Genomic DNA, 22,232 nt, shown 5'->3' with positions numbered 1-22,232 from the left:
AAATAAAATAAATTAAAAAAATTACACACACACACTCAAACTAATTTCAAATAAAACCATCCTACAAACAAAAAAGAAGAAAAAACTTTTCCAAGTTTTTAAATTTAATTATGATTAATTTTAAATTTGGTGCGAGTACAAAAAAATCAAAATCAGAAGTATTTAATATAAAAATATATATTTTTTTTTCAGAGAAGTTATTTCAGACAATACTACACATATTCTTTTTAAAAACTTTATTAGACAAACTAACAGACTCCCAAAGTTATCAGTAATTTCTAAAGAATTTTTAAAGTCAAAAAGTAAAAATTGAATAAACAAGTCTTTGTTTTTTACTGGGTTTTCAATAGACAGTTTCCAAGAATGTAGTGAGAGAACTATAAGAAAGTTAACGCACAGACATCCAAAAGCTTTAAAATATTTTACCATCGACATATATAATAAATAATTGTTGTCAAATTTTTCAACTCATTTTCATAAACTTAATACCATCTTACACATACAATATATAGAAAAACGACAGGATGTTTTCATAACAATGATATGGCAATATTTCTAGGAGAAAATTATTTTTAAAAGCAAAAAATTATCTTATCTTGCACTACTTATGTAGAGTACTTTAGATATGAATAACAATAAAAACACACAGTATAGTATAAAATCAATTATACATAAGTCACAATAAATATATCACAAGCTTTCCATATCAGTGTTTGAAAAATTAACTACAACAATTAAATTATTTTCCCGTTAAACTCTTACAAATTTTAAAATTTTATTAAACAATCCATATGATAAATTAAATATGACGATTAAAATCCGACATATATTCATTACATAAACACTTAAGATGTGAAACTAACATGCTGAGTGAGCAGAGAGGGTAGCGCTTGTTTCCTATGCAGGAGACAGTTCAAGGCACTTCAAGGCAGTTCAAGGACTATTTCAGTTTGTAGCAGGAATATAAAGTTTGAATTTACCAGACTAGTATTTCAGTCAATAATTTGGCTTGTTTTATCAACTTCTAGAATTGATAGCAGCCTCAATCAAAAGCAAGGTAAAGAAAAATTTGCCATTCCATCAATAAAGTGGCAGTATCACTTCATGCCTATCATACAATGCCACAAATGAATCTCACAGCACCTAATGAGCAAGAAGGGATTCATCATAACAGAATGCAGTGGAAGACAGGGACGGTCAACACAAAGGCACAGTATAGATTTACTAGAAAAATTAGAACGCTATCTTTCCTACGACTAATATTAAGTTGGTTAAAATATTTGCAGAGATCATCATTAATGACAATTTTTTTTAATATATTTTTGCCATGGTTTAAATATATTGAAAAAGATTAAAGTAGCACCTGATTGTGTTTTTTATTAGACTAAACTGCAATAAAAGATTAAATACACGGTCATGTATAAAATATGGAATTTTTTTGGGTGCACATCCTCAGTTCTAATGACAAAGAAGTTTTAAAATTCAGTAAATTGCCTTTTTATCTATGGAAAGTATACAACAATATAAGTAGATTATTATTTTTTTATTTATTTAAGACTGACAAAAAGTTTCATATTTGTAAGAACTCAAAATTTAAGTAACTACCAATTAATACAATAAAAAATTTTTATTCACTATTACTTTAACAATTAAATAAAATAGACAAGTAGTTTTATTTTAATAAATGTCTGTAAAGCCTTTATTTGCAAAGAAACATGCTCACCATTCTAATACTTGTGTACTGACACAGATTACTTTATCTTCAATGTTCTACTTCATATAGTCATACGTTTGATTTTTCTGAATTTATTTACTTTCATATAATCTTTAAAATATGTTTGGATAAGTAGATTTAGCAATCTAGAGCCACAGTGCACAAAAAATACTGTAAAATTTGAAAAAGACCTGTTATTGTTAGTGGAATCGCACACCAAACTTTTATAGATGCAGAAGAATTTTATGAGATAAAGAAAATTTTGAGAAAATTCATTGATTCTGGTTCTTCATAGTAATTTAGGACTAATATTAATCAGAAAAGAAAACATGTTCTGAAACTCAAAACTACTACAAACAAAACCTATAAAATATTAGTCGTCATCTCATCTAATCCACAAATAGTAATGAAATCCCTTTAAAAAATATATACATAAAATAAAGCAAACTTTTCATTTGCTAGGAACTGGGGTATGAAATGCTGCATGGTAAAAAGAAAGCCACCAATCATATCATACTAATATGTATGAACATCATACCTAACGAAAATCAAAATTTTGAAGAGAAAGCTCTTATTTTTTTTTAAACAAGTAGCTTCACCGTAGGTTCTAGTGGAGGAGAACCTAAGAAAAGACGAGACTAAAAAATTATTTCTAAACACAGACAGCTATAGCTTCAGTAATCATTGAGGATGTCAAATGATTATGGGACTGGTATTATCTGAACAAGAAAAACTTAAATAGTTCTTCTTGTACGGATATTAAATGATTTCCTTTTACTACTAGTCAACTAAATTACTGAAAAATTACAGTTGTTAATTCTTAAGGAAGAGTTTTCTTTTAGACTATTTTTCCTTCAACTACAATAATGTATGTTTTAATAAATTACATAGTTTAAATAGTTCCCTAATTGGATCTCTAGTGATGGATTACTCAAGAGAAGATAAACGGAAATCAAAAAGAATTTTTTTAAGTTTTAATGTGTTAAATAAATAAATAAAACAAAAATGGTATATTAGACAACCGAAAAAGAGAATTAATAATAGATCTGAATGCAGTAGCAAAGAGTGTGAAATTAGGGGGAGGGATAAGCATTGGTTGGGCAGTTAGTTATAGGATAACTAAAAGGATATCATAAAACAAAAAGTCAAAAATAGAAACAAAAGTGAGTAAAACGATAAAAGTATGTTGTTATAAAACATCAGAGTGAAACAATTATTTTAGTTAGGAAATTTTCAAAATGCATATCTTTTGGAGAAGATTACAAAACAATAATGATAAATGAAGAAATAGATGATACAACCTTAAAGGTTGATGAAACTGAATAATAAAGAAAACTGTCATCCTACAATAGAGGAAACAAAGAGCAAAGTTGAAAATAAAATAAAGAAGGCATCAGGAGGCTTTGTGTATTCAGTACAGTGCATGTTACTAATAACATGCATTTTTTTTTTAAGATAAAAGGAAAAGAATTATTATTAAAAAAAAAAATATGGAATGGTAACAATTACATTACATAATGGTTAGGTTTAAATAATATGCAGTAATAAACACCCATGAGCGAATCTGATGATTATTTATAACACGAATCTGATGATTATTTATAATAAAATTTAAAATTACTTTTAAGAATTTAAAGATGAAAATTTTGAACAAAAAGAAGGGACAGAAATAAATTATAAAGTATCACTTCACACCATCCAAGTTGAAAATGAAATGGGACCTAAAATATTAACTTAAATTTCACTCTGGCTAACCATGAACTAACACATTTTGCCAATTTTTAATTTAAAATTAGTTCATAAAAATTACAATTACAAAAAAAAATAGCACATGTAAGATAAATTATATTGCCAACAATTAATTTCATCCTAGTCAACAGCAGCTTTCAATGGAATGGTTTTCAAACTGATCTGGTTGCCCTGTGTGGAATTTTATTGCAGAGAGATGGATTTTAATTAAAGATAGAGCCAAGTTCAACGGTTTTCAGTCCATAGGCAGCTCCCTTGAACAAATTCCAAGGAAGATCTTCACATCTTGGGATCTCAGTGTGGAAAGAACCTAGCATAGTCAGACCTCATTTATAACACTAATAATGGGGAAGAAAGAATCGAGGATATGCAAAGCAAAAGGATGATCCATTAATTACGGAAGATCAGGGCAGTATACTACTATCCTCAATTCACTGGGTCCAAGTAGTTAAATTAATCAACGGCTTCACTGCAAAAACTATTAACACTGAATACAGAAAAGAATCAACAAAGATGCTCCTAAAGGTAACAAAAACACCTTACTTCAACAGATATGTGGGAAAAAATGTTCAAAAGTTACACACTACCCTCCATACAACATCAAGGTAAAAAAAATGTTAAAAGCAACACTCTCAATGTTACTTTCAATACTCAAGACCTGTATCCTCGGAAAATCTATGCATTAAACAAAACCTACTGAAACAGCAGGCATCAATAAGTGTATATGTAAATATAATTGAAATTTAGAGTACCTTGAGCAAGTACATGAATCATTGAAATAAGAGCAAGAATAAAAGCCATGCTTACATGATCAAACATACTGCCCATCAAAAAATCATATGATTTTTCTTAAATGTTTATAAACAATAAGTAAGAAGCAATATCAACAATAAGAGCAAGAACAACAAAAGCAATCCCGTCAAACGGGATTGTGTTCTTACACAAACATAATGCCCGTCAAAAAATAATAATATTTTTTTTCGTAAATGTTTACAAACAATAAATAATAATAAAATAAATTAAAAAATGTTACTACCGTAATTAATTCATTCAATATCGTAGCACATCTTAAAACACAATTATTTTCGATACAAATAAATCAATACTGAAAATATTGTCGATTACAGATTTACAATCGTATATATGATGGTATATTTTTGGCCTTTTAAATACGCGCGCGGGCACGCAAACACATTTTATGTAACCTATGACACTTCCCATAACTAAAGAATTCCAACGCGGTGTCATACAGCTAAATCGGTTCAGCCGTTGAGCTATGGTGGAACATACATATGTACACCCTTAATACATTACACTCCTTTTTTTGGTAGTCGTGTAAAAAGGATTTCAGGTAAAACGACATTTCACTTTTTCTCTTGCTTTTAAGGTATAGAGTTTTACGATCTCTAGCCCTTCAAAGCACACAAAAAGCCATCCCGCAAAAGGCAAGATCTCATAAACGATTTTACATATTCTTTTTTATTCAACCTTAAAGAAATGCATTTTGAAAAAGAAAAAGCAAAACTACAATTGAATTTTTTTTTAATTAATGGGAGTCAAGGGTTTAAGGAACCTAGGCTGTAATTAATATATAAACTCCATGACCCTACTAAATTTCTTACTGCAACCAAAAGCACAATCTTTTTAAAAAAGGATTTGTAGCAATATATCACGTTTCCTAATTAAGGCGCTTATGAGTCTGGATGGGTAAAGGTTCTCTTGTGGGAGATGTAAAGTGTCGATTTAAGTCCAGAATGTAATAACAAAAGGACAGTTTTAGTTTCGCACATGGCGTAAATTGATTCCGTATCTTTCTATTTAACAGTGCCACTAGCAAAGATCGCGACTTCCAAACAGAAAGCCTTCTGTGATTTTTGCAGTTTAATGTATGTGAATCAGTATTAACAGTTAACGTGCATTCCGAAGTGCAGAAACTTTGCACTTATACGTGCAAATATACGTGTACAGCATTTCGAGGTTGGCAAGATCAACAGATATTTTGCGAGAGAGAGTTGTTTGCGGTACGGTATCGGTGCGTACGATCTGTAGCTAAATAAAACTTTTCTTTTATTGTCTTCTTTATTGGAAGATTAATTAATTTAAATGTTCATACTACATTAAATATATGTATATGTTTCGTTTCATTTTAAATAGGTTATGGAATCAGAACGTCGCATAAAAACTTTTTGTAAAATATAAAGAAAAATTGTCTGTTTGAGGTTAAGCTGTATTGTTGTAAATACTTGATGTGGGTTGGCTAATACGTACGATCGAATTTGAATGTAATAATAATACAGAATGTTAAAAGGAATGAGTGCAACGATTAATATTATTAAATTGGAACGTCCCAGTAATTGGACTACGTGAAATTTCAACAAAAGTAATATTCAAAGGTATGGGGTGTGTTCGATATTGTTGACGGATCGACACCAGAAACTGAAAATGCCACATGGTTAGACAAAAATTTAAAGGCACAAAGTCAATTGTTTTAAGTACCGGAAAAATCAATGATATACTTATTTAATAAAATGTGACTATTTGACATGTGGTCAAAATTTAATTCAATCATTTCAACAGAAATATCTAGATTATAAATAACAATAGTGGCTTTTATCAATCAAGCAATTCGCTGAAACAGTGTAAGATAAGGTTATTATAACAAAAATTTTAAACATTTCATATCCGCACGGGAATCGGTTCCGGCTGAAAATCAGAATCTTAATGTAAAGATTGTTAATTGAAGAGGAAAGTTTGAATATATTCCGCACAGAACAAGTACTTACTCCGGTAAGTAATACAGCAAGTAAAAGGAAATATTTTAATTCCGGAAAAAATGGACATTAAAAAGAATTGTAGAATGAAAAAAATACTTGTATTAAACATCAATGGACGTGCTATTTATAAAAAAAAAAAACAAGGATATTTAATTAATGGATATAGATTAGAATAAGAAAAATACGAATAATGAATTTATTGTAACTGTAATGTTTGGTGACTTATCTGGATAATACTGGGTTGTGGATAGTGGTGCGAGCAAGCGCATATATCATACATGAGAACTACTTTAAGATTATACAGAGATGGGAATACAAAAATATGTAATAATAGGAGTTGGATCAAAGATAAAAGTCATAGGTATTGGAATTAAGTGTGTTACAACAATAATGACTGGATCTCAACATCATAAAATAATATTCTATATATACTGGATTTACAAGTAAATTTATTTTCAGTGAATCCTGCTTTGAGAATGGGATAAAATATGATTCTGGATCAAAACGAAAGGAAATTTACAAAGAATAATAATCATAATGTTAGTGCCATCGCCAAACGTCAAAGTAAACAACTGTTTATCACAGTTTTTCATTTTATTTTATCAAATCATTTGATAGTTAACATTTGTACTTGACTGTAGCGTCCCACTTAATTTATTTTGTCAATTATCAAGAAGCCTTCTATTTTTCACTTTTTATATCCTTTTTTCGTCCAAAAACTTTCATTACAAACTTATAACAATAAAAAACTCTACTTTTAAAATTATTTAATGTTAATTAGACGGGGTTAGCGAGCGTTAGGTTATGTTGATATCGTACGAAGTTCAGTACCAGGAACCGTTATTTAGGTTATCAACGTACTTTAACTCTCAAACCTCATCTAATTAACATTAAATATACAAATTATATAATTTACTTGGGAGAAATAAATAAGCTTTTAAAATTTATATTGTTTCATTTTTTTATCAATGCCCAAATTAAAAAATAAATTAGGTGGGATGCTAACCGACAAGGCGACAAGTAAACTAATATTATTATAGAACCAAATTTTGAACAAAGCTTGGCAATATGGCATGAGCATTTTGGACATCAAAACTTTGAACACAAAAAAATATTTGAAAATAAATAACATAACATCTAATGAACACAAGATAGACTATTGCTTGTATAAAGGGCAATCAACAACAGTTTTCATTTAGTTCAAGTAACACTATAACCCATTACACGCTTGAGATTGTACATGTTGATCTACATGGTTAAACCCCTTGGGGGTTCTAGAAATTTCAGGTTGATCAATGATAATTATTCTCATTACAGAGTAGTGCATTTTCTTAAAAGTCAGAATATGAAAGAAAAAGTATATATATATATATATATTTAATAATAACAAAGAAAACTACAGGTAATAAGATAAAAGTTTTCAGACAATAAGGAATTTCTAAATAAAAAAGTAAATCAGCTATTATTGAAAAAAGGAATAATTCATCAAGAGTGTAACATATACTAATGAAGGAAATTGTAAAGCCGAGACAGAGATGAGAACCATAGCAGTGGCAGCTAAAACTATGCCATATGCAAAATTGCTCAAAAATGTTTTTGAACAGAAGCAGTGAATACTGCTGTTAATATTTTAAATAGAACCAGTACAGCAGAAGGAAAAACAAAATTTGAATTACAGTTTAACAAAAGTTTTGGCATAAACCAGCTATGCATATTTGGTTCAGAATTGTATGTAAATGTACCTAAACAAAAGAGATTGAATTAAGATGCTATAAGTGAAATACTCATGAGGTAAAAGTACAGAAACAAAAGGATACAGTACTTATATATACAAAACCAAGAGACATTGTGTTTGTCAATGTAAAAACTAAAAATGAAGAAAATCAAAAAATGTAATTGAAATACCAGAAATTATCAATGAAATTCAATATGAAGAGAATGAGAGAACGAGAAAGACAAAGTATCGTTAAGTGAGAAATGAAATAGTGATCCAAAGGAAAGAAAACAAGAAATACAAGAAGAAAAAAATCAGTTTGGTTGAAAGATTATGAGACCAACATTTTGAATGTCAATACAGAAGACAACAGTGACCTATGCAGAAGCAATTAAATGTTGTGATGTGATTAAATGGTCAGAAGCTATAGAGGCTGAATCAAAATTTTAAATAAAGGTAATACATGGATTGATTAAATCACCAGTAAATAGAGAAGTGATGAAGACTAAGTGGGTGATTAAAAAAAAAAAAGTTGATAAGAATAATATACAATATAAAGCTAGATTGATGGCAAGAGGTTTTCTAACAGATGGACAATCTAGAGTTGAATGATATCAATGCTCCTGTTGTAATATTACAAACCTCAAGAATGTGGTTTACAAAATTACAAACTTCATCTTATTCGCCAGAATGCCCACAGTCTACCAGATAATGTGAAAGCAGCATTTTTACACTGTGAAATACAAGAAGAATCATATATTCTAATACCAGATGGAGTTGAAGTGGTAGTATTAAAATTTACAAATTAAATTAATTTATCTACTAACTTACAAAATCACTGAGAGACTAGAGTACAAAATTTGATTCTGTAATGAAAAATGAAGGTTTTATTAGAAATAAAAAAATTAAGTGGACACCACATGACTTCCTTGTACACCTATTAAATTATATATACACATTTTTTGCTGCACTTCATTGAACTTATTTCATTTGAAAATAAGATACCCCATCATCCTCCAATTGTTTAATAAAGTGAACAGTTACACAAGTGCTGAAATATTAGTTTTTATTAACATCAAATATACAATTATTAATTTAACAATTTTACGTGAAATATTAAGATACAGTAAAAGTTCCTTTATTACTTGTATTATTCGTATCTTCGCGAGTTTCTGATTAATAAAAGTTTCAGATTTCTGGTGTCTCGTATAAATAAAAGTTAATAATAATTAAACTATTCCATTTAGTGAGTGAACTCCTGTATACTGATTACAAGTGTTAACTTCGACCTTACGGTATAAAATATTCAGTTTTTATTATTGGATTATTTGGTGAATAATAAAAAATGAAAAACAAACAATCACACAGGAAAAATAATCACATAAAGAAATACATCTAAAAAAAACAACAACAAGATGAATGTAAAGTAGGAAATGTTAAGAACAAGGGAAGAATAAAAAAATTAAGAGAAGATAAAAAATATAAAGATGACAAAAAGGAAGAAAATGTTAAAACCAAAGAAAGAATAAAAACATTAAGATAAGATGATAAATATACAGGGGGAGAAAATATTAAGAGAGGATGATGAATATGAAGAGAGAAAATTTGAAAACTAAATGTGTAGACAAATTAAGATCAGAAGAATTATACCAGACCAGAGTGATTAAAGATTCGCAACAAAAAACAGATAAACGAAATGAAGATCAACCGACTAAGGGAGAATATTGTCTGACAATATCAGAGGAGTAAAGAACTAAAAGATAAGAATTTTTTGCGATTTATTAGATTGGGCATGCATGCCTTAGTGTATATGTTGTTCTTGTGAGGGTTTATTTTTCAGTCACTTAATATAGATAAAAGTCACTTAATAAAGAAAATATTAAACAGAAATTCCAGAATAATTAAATAAAATTAAACTAAAAAATCCAAAAATAATATGATTCTAAATTATAATTTTCAATTAATATATAAAATAATCAGATGTTTCACCAAATCTTACACATACACATATATAATAATGCCTATTAAATTACATATAATATATATATATATATATATATATATTATATGTAATTAGTATATAATAGTATAATATAATTAGTATATGTAAAAAGTATATATATATATATATATATATACTTATAAAAATTTTATTTCACTAATAACTGAAGCTTTTTTCTTTTTTTTATAATTATCATTATCATTGAATAAATTATTTATTGTAAAATGTTTTTACAATCACAGGTTAATAATTATTAATAAATCAATATATTTAAATGAAAAAAAAAGAGAGAGGTGCACAACTGGATGTTACAACAGTCCTATAAAAATTTCAACATCCTAAGGCTAATCTTTTTTGAGTTATGCGAGATACATATGTACAGAAGTCACACCTAGGATGTTGAACACACTTAGGATGTTGAAACTAGTCAAAATCGATTCAGGTATGGTCAAAATGGATATCTCCACTGAAATCTGAAAACCAACATTTTTTGCGATCATATAAAAATGATCAATGTTTGTACATGAAGTTGGTAAATAATTAAAAGATATTTCTACTATTATATGTGGATGATTTGCTAATCTTTAGTACCAGTGAAAGAGAAGTAGTTTAGAGTAAAATACATGTTAAATGAAGAATTCAGAATGAGAGATCTTTGTTTGATTTCTAATTTCTAAGGTATAGATGTTAAACAAGATATAGTGGAAGGTATCACAGTTATTGATCAAGGCAATAATTAAATCTAATTAATAAGATGTAAATGAAGGTCCAGAAATAGAAGTACAATGTCATTAAATAATTGACTGTCTGATGTACAGAGCAAATAGGTTCAAGGTCAGACATGTTGTGCTAATTGTCATTTTTAAAATGTTGCAAGTGAATTATTTTATAAAACACTAAAATGTGTTCTTCAAACTGATTGTGACTGATGCAATTCTAGGATATGCTGATTGTGGTAGAAAATTACTACTGGTTACTGCTTTAAAATTTATGTAAATTTAGTATCATGGTATTGCAAAAAAACAGCAATGTGTTTCACTATCATGTATCAAAGCCGAATATGTGTGGCGCTAAGTACAATAACTAGTGAAGTTTGTTGGTTAAGAAATATTTTATTTAATTCTGGCGTTTTTAAGATCAAAATTCTGTTTTAAATCAAAACAGAATTTTAAAGTTATGAGGGTAATCATTCGGCGATTAAAGTTTCATATAATTCTGAAAATTACGATTGAAACGCATAACATATCATTTCATTAGAGAATCACTGCAGTAAACTATATTACAAGTGTCCAAGTTGCAGACTTATTTACCACAGCATTGTGTATATAATATATATCATTCAACTGATTCTTTTTACATACAGTTTTGAATAATCTCATTGAGTGGTTGCAATAAAATTACGTGTACTCAAAATACTGAGGTTGGCAAGATCAATATATTGAGTGTAAGATTTGATTGTATATAGTATCAGTATATGCAGTATACAGCTAAAAAGTTTTTTTTATATTGTTGTATTCTCAAGTGGAAGATTAATTAAATTAAATGTTCATATCACATTAAATATATATGTTTGTATGTTTCATTTCATTTTCAATATAGCAAGTTTTATGATTGTCTAGATGACAACATTCATTGATGGCATAATCAGTTTAAAATGACTGTGTATGGGACGAATGAGGGTGTCTGAAGTAAATGTTGAATATGTGAGATAGTCTTACCCGTGTAATCCTAAAACAATTGTTAAGAAGGGCAGCCGGGAATTACCAATGCCCGTGTGGAATGTTTTAAGGAAAGTCTTGGGTATGCCACAATATATTACTTTATAGTTATTACAGGCTTTGAAGCCTATAGATTATGCTACATGTATCAACCTCGTGATCATATTGTGTTAAGTCATCAACACTTCATCTCAGTGGAAAAGTTAACACATATAGTGCTAACTTAAAATGTGAAAGGAAGACAACCCAAAATTCAATATTTTTTTGCAATATTCCAGCGGCAAGTTTACATATCATTTCTTGAATCTAGCATAAGTGGAGTTGCTTAGTTGAATTTGCTGCATACAGACAGCTCTCTTCTCAACTACAAGATGGATCACAGAATTTTATTTGGTTAACAAGATGGTACCACCTCACTGGCATAACTCCGAACAACCACTTGATTGGTTGGGATGGGCCTAATGACAGAGCTTGTTTGTGGTGGCCTCCAAGGTCACCCGACCTGACCCCATGTGACAAGATCTTGTGTGTATACTGCGACATAAAAGGTTGAACAATGGAAGAGTTACTTATTCTTAATTTTATTTGTTATTCATTACTGTAAGTGTAACTTAAATAGATTTAAAACCCCCAATATTTTTTTCTGTATTTAAAATTTTGTTAAAGTGTGAAGGAGATGGTCAAGGGAAGGTATGTAGCCTGGGTGTCAAAGAGGCCTGAATTGCTATGAAACCTTTAGGTTTTTATTTATAGCTGATTTTTTCAAGAATCCATTGTCCCCTTAAATTAAGAAAAATTGATATATTGTAGTATTCAAATTATTTCCTAAAACACATTCGACTATCATGATATTTCAATTTTTCTTAATTTACGGGGACAATGGACACTTGGGAAATTGGAGGAAGGATATCCAAAGTCTGTCATCACTGAGTCTTATACAGGGCCCTATATAAAAAGCAAATGCATTTAAAACAATGGTTAGAAAATTATAATATTTGCTGTTAAGCCCGCCCGAATATAACACATTTAAAAATTTTTAATTCTTATAATGGGGTTTTTTCTAGCAAATTTGATGAAAAACCTGATTGCAAAAATTCAAATCATAGGGTATGGTGGGGATATGATAAATCAATTGCCAAAATAAGATTATTGTTTACTTGTATCTTATTAATATTATTAATCTTGAATGAATATGAAAGGAGGTAAATTTAAAGAGATAAATATAAGAAAATTCTTTTATAGCCCATTAATCTACATTAACAGTATTTTAAAGAGTTTAAAGCTTTTGACATTGGATTATTAACTCCTGAAATTACCAGACAAACAAGTACATGAAATGTGTCTTTATATAGCTAATTGTAAAGAATGTTAGTTGCTAATAGTAAAGAATGATTCCAAATTGCACAGTAATCTCTCGGAGAGGATTCTGTAGCCAAAATAAGAAAAAAAGTTCATATAAACATAGTCAGCAAATGGTTTGTTAGGGAGTTTCAGCTCATAAAACATTTAGCTCTGATTTCTATTACCTCTGCTTCCTTACAGTTTTTGATAGAATACAGAAATTGAATATAAGTGGTTCCAGACCTCTATCTCACTTAGGTTTTAAGAAAAACTGGGTAAAACATGAAAAAGTTATATTGAAAAATACTAATAGCTAAAATATTAATAAAAATGATATTAATAGCTAAAATAAAACAACTAAAATATTAACAGCTGATCAGCTGTTATTACCAACCTATGAAAAAATACAGCATATTAATATTTTAGAAGGCTGTCTTTAAAATTTATATGTAAATTGTTCAGTTTAAAACTGTATCATTTTTCTGATCCGGTTGCGTTTTTTAAAATTTTTTTTATTAAAGTTAAACTTCTCAAATTTGTGTTTAATTTTGATAGATGTTATTTAAATCAATTTTCTCAGAATTAAATTTTCTACAAATTTTACTGGAAATTTTTATTTTTTTTATTAGAAAATTAACAAAGTTATTTTATTACAAACCTAAAAATGTATTTCCGACAAAACGTTTTCATGTTTCACCCTGTTTTCCTTAAAACCTAAGAGAGATAGAAATTTGGGACCATTTTTATTCAATTTCTTAGTTCAAAAACCAGAAGGAAAGACAAAATTTATCCCTTGATTTGTACCCAAAAAATTTAAGTAGTTTAATTTCACAAAGAAAGCAGGGCTAGATGTTTCACAAGCTGAAACCCTCTTTTTCTGACCTATGTTTATATGAACTTTTTTCTTATTTTTTGACAATAGAGTCCTCTCCAGAGAGATACTGTGCAATTTGGAATCATATGATATATTATATATATATCATACACATAATGTTAGACAGACACTAAATAAGGCAGAACATAAACATAAGTCAACTTTTGGCCATTATTTCATACACATCAGTCTTGCTGAAACGTGCATAAATATTTTACTCTTCCACAAAGAAAATATAAACTACACTTCAGATAGAAAGACAAATACGAAAGAGGACTAGCCTGCAACTGCTCCCTTTTATACAATAAATGAAATTAATTAGTTTTAAAAAAGTAAAAATTCTTTGACTTTGTAAACAGTGAAAGAGATTGTAGACACCAAAAGAACTGAATATTTGTTTTAACTAACAATAAATAACTATAATTAAAATTATTAATAAAAAACAAATGATCGCCTCACAAACATAACATAGTAAATAATAAGGTATATGTTATTAAAAAAGTCTATTGATAATAAACTTGAAGGTAAAAGAAAATTTTCTAACCTCTAGTTTTTGTGTTCTTTGAAGGTTATCTTACGATAACTAAAGACAAAAATAGATACTGACTGAATTGTAAACAATAATACTTACTCGTATAGAAAAAATAACGTAGATGTAACGCATATAAGGCCAACAGTAACAAAAAAGACACTGGTTTGAGGTGCCATCATAATTCGGCCATCACACCAAAATCTGTTCCTTCCAGGAAATAACTCCCATTTTCTGGTAACATGTGTCATCTTCGATTCCTCATTAGTAATTTTATCGTTTACAGGAATTTCAGTATATATAGAATTACATAAACTGTCAGGATTTGAAATCATTAATACGACTGACAGCTGGCATTTTCATGCCACTATAACCTTCGTGAAACCTGCCCATTAATATTATTCATTATAACTTCTTTAAAATTTATCAGTTAGGAAAAACTTACAAGCACAAAATAATTATACTGCGAAGAAAGCACGTAAAACTAACCACAAAATATTGATAATATCACAAAAGGGTACGAAGTAGAATATTTTTATTGAATCTGACAATTCGTTGTTGACAAACTTATTAGAACTACCCAGCCATTACTGTCTTAACCGATCGAGGACAACGCCCCAAGGCTGCAGTGGTGAAATTTGGAATAATCAAATGTATTACATGAGAACGACAATTCCCTAGTTTTGTTTTTCAGCGTCCTGAAAAACCCCCGCTTTGAAAGATATTAAAAAGCTACAAATTTTACAATGAACAGGTGTATTCATTTGAACAAGAATAAGAATTTTTTAAAACGAACAAAACTGTAATATTTAAATGTTCTTTATATGCAGGGTAATCGGCTGAATTGTAAATATCTTTTAATTGTCTAAGATTAATTTGTGATAAATAGTAAGTTGTACTAAAAGGCGTATGTAATTCTCTCTTTACCGTGAAAAAAAAACACATTGTGAATACAGTTGTACTTAATAATATGGTGATCACTTGAGAGTGGTCTGTTGTTCTTAGGGTCGTTGAATTTATTTACCCTTCTTATCTACGTTTTTATAACCTACCGAATTTTGTGTTTACTTTTGTGAAAATTTTTAAATTTAATTACTATGGAAGTAAACGATAAAGTATCAGAGTTTAATATAACTGGTACCTCGGAAATTGAACTACAACATGTTAAAGACTTAGACAAACCTAGAAACAAGTTTAGAGGTTAGAACTGCTCTTAATTAATATATTTTGATATAATAACGCATTTAATTTAATGTTACTCATAGGTCTGTCGCCTAATTTAACAAATTTGGCTCGTCGTATGGTTATTGTTGTTGTTTCGTAAACTTATGTGTGTATATACCATAATGCTAGCAAAACTAACCATTATTTACATTTACAACAAATTTTCGTGAGTTTTTAATTCTTTACCGTACTGGTATTTTATTTACTAAAACGATTATTTTTAAATTTAAGTATGTAAGATTTATTACTTATTAGGACAATTTTTGTATAGAGATTACCTAAACTTTTAACCTCACTTAATAATTAAATTCAAATTTTTTAGTTCTTTCCTATTTCTTTAAATACCAAGCACAAAATAATTAAGAAAAATTAAGCCTAAACTGATTAAAGGATAACAAATTTTACCTTGTATGAAATATGATATCTAATTTTACTTACTAGTAATAAACTTTATTTATATGCTTTTTTTGGTCCTGCATTTGTATTTTCTTAATCATCTGTTTTGTTGAGTAATTTTGTGCCCTACTTCACTTACAACAAACAAATACAGACACTGAAAATAAGGGTGATAGAGGGTGCATGTAGTATCATGATAACCTTCACACAAAACTTAACAGCAGAATGTCAGCTAATTGAACATAAGCAAGAGACACTGAAGTATCACAGAGCACAAATTTTGGTTTTCTAATATCGAATAATTCCTAGAAAGTGGCAGTAGGCAGTATTAAAAAAAAAACTGACAAGTAATCAATCATGAGTGCATTTCCTTTCTCTTCCGTTATATTTTACAATAAAATTAAGCAATTAAGTAAGCCCAGAATTATTTGACTGGGATTGTTGAAAAAAAGTAAATTAAATATGAGTGGAAAAGAAGTGCTGAGGTGGAAGAACTGGAAACTTGAAACCTAGCAGCTGTATTCCTTTGATCCATGATTTGTCTAGTGGTGAAATCCTTTCTTCCACTACCCAGACTTTGAGGATATTCTTAATGTACATAGGATTGATGTTATTTCAAAAGTAGATCCCACTGTAAATCCAATCGGGAAGAGTTATTAACCTGTCAAAGCAGGAAGTGGACAGTGCTAACTAGAAGTTGTAAAAAGAAGTGTACACTGTAATTCTTATGTAAATATCTTTGGAAGCTATATGAATTGCAGTTAAGTGGCGAGTATGTACAAGTTCATTATTTTATTTCACCATGATCACATTGTAATCCCATTATGAAATGTTTACCACCTGTACAGCACATTAGAAAACAAAAAAATATTTTTCTTTCAAATTAAAAAATACACTTTTGGATGTATTCAAGGTCAAATAATGTATTTGGTTACCTTGAAATTTTAATATCACAAAACTTTGCCAGGTGACATCTCATATGAAACCCTATTCCAAGAGCTTATAATTACACCAAACCTCTCTATTTCTTATAGGAGCTGAGAAATTAATTCTTTGTAATTATCCAAACCTTACTTTTTGCAATTTTTTTACAGGGTCCTACACAAAAAACTGAGTGACTGAAAAATCTTTAAAAAATATAGTTTTGCATCATTTCATAGGTAGAGCCAAACCTGTAAATTTTATTTGAATAACTGGACATGAATCTGAAAAGTGCATTTATTTTTGTTGATTTGATGTGGAATGACCCATTTGGGCTTCTCCTAAAAATTCTTACTACCTTTAAAGTGGTTGTTTGTTGAGCCTTGCTCCAGAGGACCAGTTAATTACTTGTTACAATATTCAACAACTTAATTAATTTTGACTTCTGAGATTTCATTTAGTTGCACAAGAACACAGAGTATGATTGTAAGTTTGAGGAATGTGCAAAATTTATAAGTTTTCTTACAGCCCTGTAGAAAGTATTAGAATACTCCTCTTCTTGTGAGGAAAACAGAAGGTAATTGTGTTTCTTCAGACAAGTTGAAGTGAAATTGCAAAGTATTGAAAGTTCAAAAAATAAAATGCACTTAAAAGTTAAACTGCAATCTAGTTTTCAAACAGATATCAGCTTAACAAGAGCAAAATATATAGAGAACTAAAGTTAACATATTTGGTAAGGATACTTGATATCACGATAATAGTGACAATGAACGTATGCAATTGTAGTTTTTTTAAACTACATTTGTTGGTAATTATAATTACCAACTTATTCTGTCGAGAAAATTAGGTGGTGTATTAAATTTAACTTTAATCTCTTCTGAACTAAGCATTCACAAAAAACAAGCGCTTTGTAGAAAGAAAGAAGTCATGTCGGAAAGGAAGGAAAGGACAAGAAGAAACAATCTGTGTATAATCATTTGGCGCATAGTTCAAAACAAGAATGACAAAGTATAAGCAGATTTCTTGAGTCCCATTCTTATTCCTAACAAGTCATACATAAGGAAAAATTTGATACAGGTGCAAATAATATTTCACAGATAACCAACAATATTTGCCAGTGTGAAGAATAAGGTACTTTGGCTGGTTATTAGTGAATTTGATGACAAAAAAATTTATTTAAGCAACATGGTCCTTCTTTTCTTGCTGGTTGTTTACTTATCTATAATTATGTTAGGTAAACAGTAAATAGCAAATAATATTTATTATTTAAAAATTATACATATTTAATAATATTTGGTTATTTTTTATAAATGATTTTTGACTTTTTGATTATCTAGTAGTTTATAATTATTCTATTTAACATAGCTCAATTTATTGCATTATATCTGATTGTTTCAGAAACTCTTTTTCTATCATCTGTAACGGGAATTTCAGCAATGATTGCATTTGGTTCAACTTTGGCGTTGGCAAGGAAGAAAGATCCAACATTTTTTAATAAAGGCCTTGTCAGTTCTAAAGCGTTACCAGAAACTGGTGTGGATCTTGCATTAAGGGCGCTAGGATATGGTTCTTTATATGCTGTATCTGGTTGTGGATTATTATTTTATGGAATATGGAAGCTCTCTGGGGCAAATGATGTATGTATATATAGTTTTCAAAATAATTTGTTAAAGATTAATACCATAAAATCTGATTTATAATATTGTTCATGAAGTACATCAGTGATTGCACGCCCTGGTTTATTACTGTAATCTTCAGTTAAGTAGCTGTTTTAACAATTCATTATAAATTGTATAACACTATTACAAGTAGTTCAAAATGTAAATATTTTTATAGTTTCATTTTAATCTGTTCTATTTACACATTAAAAAAGATATTTAACATGCAGAACTTTGTTAGAAATTACTCCCAGAAGAATGGTGCATTTATTAACCTGACTTAAAATCTTTAAATTATTATGCAAAGCCAAAAACTGGTGGTTCCATTCTTTAAGATCATAAGGGAATTTTGCTTACGCAGTTCATGGAATTTGGGACCATAGTAATATCAGAAGTTGAACTGTGGAGGTTTAGAGATCTAATCAGAAGAAATGTTACTGCTCATGCTCACTAACATTTATTATTTTCTGCATGACAATACCTGAATATGGTTTGATTTCACAAGTCACACTTGAGTAGTTTAAATAGAAGATTTTTTTACTGTCCTCTTACATTTTACACCCACCAAGTAATCAGATAAATGAAAACTACTTGCCATCTCTTCACATAGATGAAGATCCAACTTCATACCCTATGCTTACAAAACTAATGAGGAGCTTATTGATGGATAATGCTTTAAGTAGGAAAAAAACTATTTTGTTGTTTATTACTTTTGTTTACTTATTTCCTTTTTATAGTATTTATATATACTACTGGTTTTTATTATTTTTGTAAATTTACTACACTATTAGTTCACATAATAGTTGTTATTTTACACACATAGTTTGAATTTTGCGTTGCTGCTCTGAACAAGTTTTCCCAATAGGTTTTCTTTTGGTAAGAGCTACAGCCAGTAATTTATTTCCATTGGAGTAGTAGTATATCTATCCACTTCTTTTGTATATAATTATGTTCTATGCAATAATATGAAAAATCTTTTTTGCTATATCAAAAATCTTTACACTTTTCCTTTCTTGTTTATCCATTGTATAAGTTTTGTTGCAGTTGTGTACATTGTTTTATATAAATTTCCAACTTCCATGTTGGAATGATGTAAAACGAAAGAAATCCCTGTCTTTCATCCGGAAGATTCTGGGTTCGAATCCTGGTCCAGGTTTGGCATTTTTCGTAGACTACAAAATTGATCTATCATAAAGTAAATTCTGATTGGGCAAAAGCCTCTTTGTTGGTTTGAAAATAAATAAATAAAATATTTTTTAAGAAATTCTAAATCCTAAATCGTAATCTATTAATAAGGTGATTTACTTTCTGTGAAGAAGCTTTCTTTGCCTTTGTATTGCTATTGTATGAATATTTAAAATTTCAGTACAAAGCTGAGTATGAGTATGCAGGTGATTTATCAGTATATTAAAAGTAATTTAACTTATCTGTTTACTGTGTTTTGGTGGTTTATATTTTATTTAATGTGGTTTTAATTATGTGTTTATTAAATACATATACTAAATGCTTCCATCATAATATCTTCAAAATTCTGTTTTGGTGGTTTATATTTCATTTAATGTGATTTTAATTATGTATTTATTAAATATATATATATATATATATATATCCCTGTCATAGTAAATATATATATATATTTATTTACTAAATACTTTCATCATGGTATCTTCAAAACCAACAGTACGAAAAGGCTAAAATTTTGTTCCTTAAAAGGTTTCAATTTTTGGCTTTTGGTTTTAAAATTGTCCATCAGTAAATATGAATGTACTTATTTTTAACATTTGGTAGTTGCTAAATTTTTAGATTTGTTCTGTACTTCCTGAATTGTTTTTACATATCAGTTGAAAAGCAATAAAGGCATATTAGATCCTTATTTCACACCAGTCTAAAACAGAAGTTGCCTTTTCTTCATTTAATGCTCTTGATTAATATCTTTAAAAAGATTACACATTAAACTTCTTTATTTTACAAAAAAATTATTGTACATTGTGATAAATATTTCAATCACTCTCCCAATTACATTACCTGATATTCAATTTAATTTCAAAAGAAAAACAGAAATCAGGATGTAGAATTCTTCTTCCTTCAAAAATTCTTTTTCTTACCACACAATTGTATAATTTAGGGGTCAATCTCCTGATGTGGCAAACGTTTATAGCATAATCCAATCTAAGACTCAGAAGTTAAACCAGTAGTTGAAAAATCTACTAATAGTAAAGGTTTAAAACTGACTCATTAATTATATATCTGCAGTTATAAATAAGTTATATTTATATCTGCAGTACATTGAAAAAAAAGTATACTTCACTTTCTTATTTAAATCATTTTCATTTTCTGTAAACTTAGCTGTAGATAAGTTCCATAAATAAAGGAATTATAAATTTTCATTCACTTTTTAACAATCTTCATTAATCCATATCTTAATAATGACTCCAAAGTCTATTCAGAAATTTAAATCATTGTTTACATTACTCATACAGATAACTGGGAGATTTTGTCGGTGAATTACCTCTGATATTTTAGTTAGAATTGAAAGTTTAGTTTGTTTTTAATTATATTCTTACTGAAAAAAAATTTAATTTGTTTTAAAAACAATTAAAATAAATCCCAGCCAATGAAATGACATTGTTCAGGATCTTCAAACCCAAAGAAAGTGATGGAACACTTAGAGAGGGATGTTATGCTATGAGACATCAAGAAATGTTATCTTACATTAACTATCATCAGTTTTACTATATTATTGTAGTAGTAGAAAACATGATAGCTACATCTTGAATCGCCTAAAACGTTTTATTTATTTTCAAAGCAGCAACAGGCATACACCTAATTATTTTTATGATCTTATTTTTGATCGTAGAACCATTTAGATAAAAGGTAGAGATGTTATCTAGATTCGTAATTTTACAATTAGATATAAAAAAATTCATATATTTAAAACATTTTTTATGTTAATTTCTTGTTGTTATTATTATTGTTTATTATTTTCATTGTTAATTATATGCACTCCTTTAGGTTTTTATTTGCAGTCTTTTTTCATAAACTCTTAAAATATTTAAAATAGCAATTTTATCATTAAAAAAGACTTTTGGAAAGTTTTTTTTAGTTATTGAATACACAAATAAGAAATATTAGGTTAAACTCCTTCATTTAGCTTTTTATATTTTTATAATTATAATTTTTTTTGCAGATGCAGGAATTTCGTATGAAAATGGGTTCAATATTACCTCGTATTTCAAGGAATGATCCACCCCAAGGAAGAACTGAATTTGAAGGTTTCAGAGATTTAATTAATTACATTTCTACTGATTATTCTTCAAGTTCCTCAGAAAAATAAAAGAAGTCTTGATATGTCCTGGGATAATATTTATTTATTTTGTAAATATTTGATTTGTTATTAAAGTTTTAGTTGCTAAATTTAGTTTGTTGTTAATTATATTCTTACTGAAAATAAAAAAAATTAATTTATTTTAAAAACAATTAAAATAAATCCCAGCCAATGAAGTGACATTTTTCAGGATCTTCAAAACCAAAGAAAGTGATGGAACACTTTGAGTGATTTTATGCTAAGGGACATTAAGAATTGTTATTTTACATTAACTGTCATCAGTTTTAATATAT

The 22,232-nt window shown here is 28.5% G+C and overlaps 2 protein-coding genes across 3 annotated transcripts in view; one reads left to right on the top strand and one right to left on the bottom strand.

The window, feature by feature from the left end:
• Nucleotides 1–14,996, bottom strand: part of app (Palmitoyltransferase app) — a 130,042-nt gene extending 115,046 nt beyond the window's left edge. For both annotated transcript variants that reach the window (XM_075376945.1, XM_075376946.1), the window contains exon 1: nt 14,518–14,996. In XM_075376945.1, coding sequence (XP_075233060.1) covers nt 14,518–14,750 — 233 coding nt within the window. In that variant the 5' untranslated portion in view covers nt 14,751–14,996. The remainder of the gene's footprint in view (nt 1–14,517) is intronic.
• Nucleotides 14,997–15,330: 334 nt separating this feature from the next.
• On the top strand, nt 15,331–22,032 carry LOC142331455 (transmembrane protein 242). The gene is made up of 3 exons (XM_075377375.1): nt 15,331–15,615; nt 18,355–18,593; nt 21,802–22,032. Exons 1-3 carry the CDS (start codon nt 15,513–15,515, stop codon nt 21,946–21,948), a joined length of 489 nt encoding a protein of 162 aa, XP_075233490.1. The 5' UTR covers nt 15,331–15,512; the 3' UTR covers nt 21,949–22,032.
• Nucleotides 22,033–22,232: the final 200 nt, after the last annotated feature.

Source organism: Lycorma delicatula, chromosome 10, assembly GCF_047948215.1.
Source record: "Lycorma delicatula isolate Av1 chromosome 10, ASM4794821v1, whole genome shotgun sequence".
Lineage (NCBI taxonomy): Eukaryota > Metazoa > Arthropoda > Insecta > Hemiptera > Fulgoridae > Lycorma > Lycorma delicatula.
Note: the sequence above shows the minus strand (reverse complement) of the source record. Positions and strands in the feature narration are given on the sequence as shown.

Bases quoted from the DNA above. Each gene is read 5' to 3' on its own strand.
- LOC142331455 (XM_075377375.1), top strand. From the start codon at position 15,513: ATGGAAGTAAACGATAAAGTATCAGAGTTTAATATAACTGGTACCTCG. The intron at 15,616-18,354 runs GTTAGAACTGCT...TGATTGTTTCAG, and splicing joins ACCTAGAAACAAGTTTAGAG to AAACTCTTTTTCTATCATCT. The intron at 18,594-21,801 runs GTATGTATATAT...TTTTTTTTGCAG, and splicing joins AGCTCTCTGGGGCAAATGAT to ATGCAGGAATTTCGTATGAA.